At 36.8% G+C, this 7,675-nt stretch overlaps 1 protein-coding gene across 1 annotated transcript; it reads left to right on the top strand.

The window, feature by feature from the left end:
• Positions 1-6,249: 6,249 nt before the first annotated feature.
• LOC140812740 (monothiol glutaredoxin-S11-like) lies at positions 6,250-7,008 on the top strand. Its single transcript, XM_073171103.1, has one exon. The coding sequence runs from the start codon at positions 6,421-6,423 to the stop codon at positions 6,718-6,720; it is 300 nt and encodes a 99-aa protein (XP_073027204.1). The 5' UTR covers positions 6,250-6,420; the 3' UTR covers positions 6,721-7,008.
• Positions 7,009-7,675: the final 667 nt, after the last annotated feature.

The raw sequence follows: 7,675 nt of genomic DNA, 5'->3' as shown, positions 1-7,675 counted from the left end.
TATCTCCCAATGTTTCATTTTTTGAATCTATCCAATTCTATATGCCCTAAGACTGATGAAGAGATGGAAACCATGAACCTCATTCCATATGCGTCTGCCATAGGCAGTATTATATATGGTATGATATCTACTCGACCTGAAATTGCATATGCACGGAGTGTTGCAAGCCGCTATTAGTCGAATCATGGTCCACTGCATTGGAAAGCAGTGAAGGACATTCTTAAGTACTTGAGAAGAACTAAAAATTTGTTCTTGATATACGGGAGTGGAGAACTAAAATTGGAATGCTACCCTAATTCTAGCTTCCAATCAGATGTAGATGATTCGAAATAGAACTCTATATTTGTATTCAAGCTCAATGGTATCAGCTTCTTAAGCTTCGATTCATACTTCGACCTTCGAAGATGGATTTTTTGATCATTTTCTTTTCTTTACGAAATACAAATCCGTCGTTGACTCTATTAATTAGATATATGTATGCTTCACCCAAGGACGAGCTATACTGGAAGCAACGCAGTTGGGGTGAATTGGCTTGCAAATGGTGACAGAAACTCCAAATATTTCCATGCGTGTGCGTCGGCAGTGTCGAGCTAAAAACCATATTAGAGGGCTTGTCTCTTCACACGGGGATTGGTGCACTGACACTGGGAGTATGGCGGAGATCGTTCAAAATTATTTCTCCGACTTGTTCTCCTCTAGTAACCCTTTGGAGGAAGACCGAGAACAGATTTTGAATCAAGTTTGCCCTATGATTGATGATCGGTTGAATTCTGTTCTTTGTGCCCCTTTTACCGGAAATGAAGTTAGGAAGGCTCTATTTGATATGCATCCAGATAAAGAACTAGGGCCATATGGTATGTCGGTGTTCTTTTTTTCAGAAGTTCTGGGAAGTGATTGGGGAGGAGGTCACGATGGAGTGTTTGAATATTTTGAATGGAGGAGCCCCTCTTGAGGACTGGAATGCCACTACTATTACTCTGATACATAAGGTAGCGACTCCAATGACTATGAAGGACTATCGGCCTATCAGTTTGTAAAATTTTTGCTATAAAAGTGTTGCTCGCGCTCTCACGAATAGACTGCGATGCATTCTCAAACATACTGTGAATGAGTTTCATAGTGCTTTTATCCAAGGCATAGTGATCTCTGATGATATTATATTGAGTTTTGAAACGCTGCACTGGATTAGAAGCAGAAAACAAGGACAAAAAGCCTATGCTGCTTTAAAACTTGATATGAGTAAGGCTTATGACAGAGTTGAGTGGTCTTTTCTTGAAGGCATGATGATCAGACTGGGCTTCTCTCGATGTTGGGTGGAGAAGGTTACGCGATGTGTTAGAACAGTTAAGTACTCTTTCTCTGTGAATGGTAATCTGGTATTAATGTCGTTCCAAGTAGAGGATTGAGACAGGGAGACCCTATTTCTCCCTATTTATTTGTCTTATGCACTTACGGATTATCATCTGCTATCCTCTTTCTTAAAAAAAATGTCTGATCTCTGGGGTTCATCTAGCTTCTTCCTGCCCATCTATTAATCATCTGTTCTTTGCTGATGACAGTATTTTGTTCTTCAGAGCTACAATGGAGAACTGTTCCGAGGTGCACAACTGTCTGTTATCATATGTGAAGGCTTCAGGGCAGCTTATTAACTTTGAAAAATCTTCCCTCTCCTTCAGCCCGAATACCAATGAGCAGCTTGCTGAGAATATTAAGTTTGTATTAGCTATCCCAGTGGTTCACGCCCATGCATTGTATTTGGGCCTCCCTGCTGTTTCTATGCGTAGTAAGAAACTGCAATTCAGATACCTGATGGAGAGAGTAGTGAAGAGAATACAAGGATGGGGAAACAAAACTTTCTCGGTAGGGGGTAAGGAAACACTGATCAAATCGTTGCTCCAATCTGTACCTACTTATGACATGTCTTGCTTTCGTATTCCCATATCGGTGTGTAAAGAGATAGAGCGTGCATGCTCTAATTTTTTGTGGGGAGTTGACGTAGGGAAAAAGCGAATGCATTGGAAATCTTGGCAAGCCTTGTGTAAACCGAAATGAATGGGTGGATTGGGGTTCAGACAGCTGGAGACATTCAATCAGGCCCTATTAGTTGAACAGTTTTGGCGTATTATCTCGGAACCTGATTCTTTGGTGGCCAGAATCTTGAAAGGCTGGTATTTTCGCCATCAGGATATTATGGAAGCCGAAATGGGTAGCAATCCTTCCTCCATCTGGAGAGCATTGACGTGGAGCCGGTCTTTACTTGCTGAAGGTTTGTGTTGGAAGGTGGAAGATGGAAGATGGGGCTCGTATTAATACGTTTGAGTATATTTGGCTTCCGGGTCCTAGAATCTGCCTAGCACCGATTCCAGACTATGCTTCATTTTCTAAATGAAGTCCCTCATGGTGCATGGTCGATGGAACGTGCCTCTGATCCAACATATTTTCTCTCCACTTATTGCTCAGAAAATCACCTTTATTCCCATCTCACGGACTAATAGAAAGGATGCGAGATTTTGGAAATATGACCAGAAAGGTAAATATACGGTACAGGATGGATATAAGGCCGCCCTAGGCCTCTATGAACGGCCATCCTCGTGCTCGGCCCCTCACCAAAAGGGCTGGTGGAAGTCCTGTGGTCTTTATCGATCCTTCCAAAAGTGAGAATATTCTGGTTGAGAGCGCTTAATAATATTATCCCTACGGAACAAAACCTACTTGCACATCATGTTCCGGTACTTGGAAGGTGCCCAATGTGTCAGTTTAAATGGGATACTTCCAGTCATGCATGTTCTCTTGCCCGGCTGTGAAATCTTGTTGGAAGCGAAGCTAGATTTTGTCGTCTCTTAAGCAGCTCCGCCACTTGGATGTGTTTGATATATTTCTAGGGATGAAGGAGAAGCTGAATAAACTTGATTTTGAGCTGTTTGTCATGCGCACTTGGGCCACTTGGAATGAGAGGCTTCGCTATCCTCATGAATGTAATGGCAAGGCTCAGGATTTAGATGATGATTGGTGTGAAAATCTGCTCAGGGAATACCGTGCCGCACGTGTTTCAGTTATGAGCGGCACAGAGTCACGTTCGATCAGCTCTCCAGGAACTTGGTATGCCCCGTTAGTTCACCAATTTCGTTTGGATGTTGATGCAGCCTATAAAGAGGGATCTCCTAGTTGTGCAGTGTGTGGTGTGATTCGTGATCATGAGGGACAACCGCTTTTGGCTTTCGGAGAATTGATAGATAAGCCCCAATCTGTTACAATGGCCGAGCTTCTTGCCATCCAGGTTGGCTTGAAATTTGCAAGGCAGCACAACATTCAAATTCAACAAATCACCTCGGACTCTCTTCTTGCAGTGCAAACAGTCACAAAGCCAAAAGAGGATCTTAGTTATGTGGGTTCAATTGCAGCGGATATTAGCATATTTATGGAGGCTCACAATAGCTCTCATCTTATTCATGTTAGGAGAACGACTAACCGGGTGACTCACTCGGTTGCTGCTTTTGCTTTTTCATCCTCCTCTCATTTTGTTTGGGAGCATGGATCTTTTCCTTTGTGGTTGATTAAACTTGTAATTGCGGACCAATCTTCATCTTAATAAATTACAAAATTTCATCTATCAAAAAAAATATATATAAGTATGGTTCACAAGATTGGAATGTGTGTAAAATGTGAGGCGTGGACCTTCTAATACACATAAGAAGAGCCATACATTTTATTGGATTCCCACGGTATAACATTTATAATCTAGAGGAAAATCAACATTCAGCTCAACATGCGGGCACCATATGTCAACTATGTTTGTGTCACTTCAATAATTTCAAATATCATATTAACAATATTTGGTGATATATAATTTTTTTACGCGAATCAAGACCGAAAGGAAAAAAAATTTAACTTCCACGACGTAAATAAAAATTTGATTATTTAAAAGACTAAAACTAAAAATATAAGTAATATTCTAACTCATACTAAATATGTTTGTAAAATAAGTAAAACTGATTAACAATATGTACGACATATATATAGTATGTACCGAGACCGAGTTTAAAAAGAGAGAGGAGCCATTCCTCAAGTTGTTCAAGAATCACAAATCACCGAAAGCCTGTTATTCGTGATCTATGTAAGATCCTCCGTTGATAAAATATATCGATTCTATTTGCGAATCTATGATTGGAGAAGAATCTGCGCAAAAAGGATTGACCGGTCCTCTTCAGAATCTGCGCGCTGAAGAAATTGACGATCAGTGGTCTCCAGTATTCGGTGCTTTGCAGCAAAGGCCATTCGAGGAGTCGCAATCATCTTAAAACAACATTTTTAATTTCTTTGATTTTTGAATGAATGGCTTTTATGCAGAATGTTTATTTTGGAAAACCATTTTCTGAAAATAAAAATCTTGATTCCATAGCTGGTTTCCAATTATTAATCAATCTTGACAAGACTAGCATCTTGAGCTGCAAAGTTTTTGGAAGAATATTAATCTGCAAATCTGCATATCAGACGGTCAATTAGATTCCCATTTTGCGCGGAACTTTTTCCAAAGTACTGGTCAGGATCGATTGTACGTACATGCCCTGTTTGTGGAACATCAAAAATATCACCTCTTCATCTCTTTATTAATTATGATAATATATATAATCTTGTTCCTTACTTTCACGTATTCCATGCACAAGAAAATACAAAAAATAACACATAATATATATATATATATATATATATATATATATATATATATATATTATATATCTGCGCGCATGAAAACATAAAATCAAGCGAAATTTACCATGACCCGAAGCTTAAAATTTGGGTAGCTACGAAGTTGCGTGTGATGAAGGTGAAAGTCGGGGAAAAGGAAATGGACGAAGCTTGACTGCGTAGAGAATTTCTTGGGAGATCTTCTTGCCTTGACAAGTTTACTGTGAAATTATAATATATAGTCGATAAATTAATTTGTGTTGAGTCATGGTGCTTTAGTTAGTTAAAATTTTATTTTAATCCTATAAACTTTTTTTTCCACTTTTTAACCATTTTCTCGTGAGAGTGTTTATGATGTCAAGCATTGCTTCACGTGACATTAGATGTTGCTGATATGTTGTTGGATATTGTTGATATATCTGACGTTATGTCATTACTTAAACAAAAAATGACTAAAATTAGGATGAACAACTATAGGTATGACAATGAATAAGGTTAAAAACGAGGCCAAACGGGTCTCGGACGGGTCTAAACCTGATCAATGGTCTAGAAACAGGTTCTGAGTGAGTGATGAGTTTTAATGGACCTGCACTGATACTCATATTAATACACATGTTAATAAAAATGTATGTATATATATTATATTATTTAAATAACAAATGTCATAATTTATAACTTTAATTCAAAATATTTTTCGTGTAATTTTTTGTTGTGAGTTCGCTAGAATTAAAAATATATCTAATATTTAACGGGTTGAGGGCTCCAACCCAGATCGGATCTGTCGGGTTTTGAGGTGGATGCAGATCCAAGTCAAAGTCCATTTTTTTTCTTGACGGGAGGGTCATGAGATTGGCTAAACCTGTCCCAGAGCCACCTCATTGCCAGGAACAAACTAATTGAACTATTACCAAATTAATCCAATCAATTACAAGACCAAAATTCAAAATAAAACAAAGATGGTTTTTTGGGGGGAAAAAAGAATAGAACAAAACTCCAAGCATTTGATTGATAAGCTTCCAAGGCTTCAGATACAAACTTGATAACTTTATCTGGCTTATTTTAAATACTATCAACTGGTACATACTCAACTAGTATAAAGAATTTTAATTTTTTAACATACACACCCACCGCACACATTTATGTCATAACCGATGATGTGTCACTCATCTATTGGATGTGCAATTTTTCTATTCTCATCACATCCAATATGTAAGTGTTACCTCATCGATGTTTACATAAGTGTGGATAGTAGGTGTACATCATATATATCAAAACTCATATACAAAGCAACAATATAAGCAAGCATTAAACAATATTCTCTATTAGCAAAAGTAATGGAAAGTCCAATCAAACAATTTATTCCAATACAATTTTTTTTTTCCAAAGGAGCAATTTTGAGGTTCTTTTGAAGCAGATATCTTTCTTCAAAAAGTTTATTTTATAATTAGCATGTTCTCGGCATCGAAACAGTGAAAAGTTCACTGTCTTTCCAATGTTCCCAGTTCCACTTTGTGCTGTGTTCCCAGTTCCACTTTGTGCTGCAGTTTTTTTCTATATAAATAGAGCTCCAAAACGGCTTAAAAATTCAAGCAAGCAACCTTGAGCTCCAAACCAGATCGCAATTTCAGCCACTTGGGATTGCATGATCTGATTCTTTTTCAACATCACATTCACAAAATATCAAAACGAAAAAAGATTTCAAAAAAGGGTTTTATACATCTTCATTTTATTGTCATGGAGAAGGTGCTGAAACTTGCATCAGAAAAGGGCATCTTGATCTTCAGCAAAAGCACATGCTGCCTTTGCTATGCAGTTCAGATGCTTTTCCAAGATCTCGGGGCAAAGTATCACGTTCATAACATCGACCACGATGCCGAAGGGAAAGAAATAGAGAAGGCCTTGCTGAGGATGGGGTACAACGGCCCCGTGCCAGCCGTTTTCATAGGAGGAAAGCTGGTGGGATCGACCAATGAAGTCATGTCCCTCCATCTGAGTGGCTCCTTGATGCCCCTCCTCAAGCCATACAGGGGTTAGATCTCGTGACATTATTCGTATTCCACGTCTTGTTATTCATACCGATCGATGACTTGACTTCAAGAAATTTATACACAAGATGGGAACTGAATAACAATAGTTTGGGGTGCGAAAAATTAGTATTTAATATGTTAATTAATTATATAATAAATATATATAGTATTAGATGAAGAATAAGATTTGCTAGCTTAAGTATTGTAAGCTAGCTCTATCCGTGTAATTTGATTATCATAAGTAACTAGCTTGTATCAGTGAAGCTGTGTTGAATGTGTTTTCATGATTAAAATATTATGCAGTTTAGTGTATCAAATAAAATCATTTATCATTGCTTATTACCAAATTATATAGATATGTATAATTAATTATATGATGTTTGGTGTATATAGTGAATGTGTTATGTAATTAGTTATTATTTTATCATCCACGTCAAACGATTAGTGCATCAGACATCTGCTGATATATGTAATAATCTGGGAATATTTCCGAAACGCCGATAAAAAAAAAATTCATATTCAAAAGATACTACTATAAATTAATTTCCTCTAAAAATCTCACCTTACCATTTATTATAGTGTCCAATATAATTTAGTAATTATACGAAAACAAAAAAAAAATGGATTTATAATTATATTCGTATCTCAGCTAAATGAAATAGAAATTTGTTGAAATAAATTATTATCTTGATAAAATTTATTATTTTATAGTAATTGTATTAGAAAATATGTGGAACCTCGGTTATTATAGATTTCTCATTCATTAACTAATTATTATATTATATTATGTTTTTTATCACAAGAAAATTAAAATAATTTCACTTATATATGTCGCTCTATCTATATATACATGCAATAAAATTTCCATAAACTAATACAAGATAAATTAATAATCTCTCTAAAATAAATTTTTTTTCTCGATCCCGAATTGGACCATTGTAATAAATTAATAATTTCAATAA

This window comes from Primulina eburnea, chromosome 1, assembly GCF_022965805.1.
Source record: "Primulina eburnea isolate SZY01 chromosome 1, ASM2296580v1, whole genome shotgun sequence".
Taxonomy (NCBI): Eukaryota; Viridiplantae; Streptophyta; class Magnoliopsida; order Lamiales; family Gesneriaceae; genus Primulina; species Primulina eburnea.
Note: the sequence above shows the minus strand (reverse complement) of the source record. Positions and strands in the feature narration are given on the sequence as shown.

Coding starts and splice junctions, on each gene's coding strand:
- LOC140812740 (XM_073171103.1), top strand. CDS start 6,421: ATGGAGAAGGTGCTGAAACTTGCATCAGAAAAGGGCATCTTGATCTTC.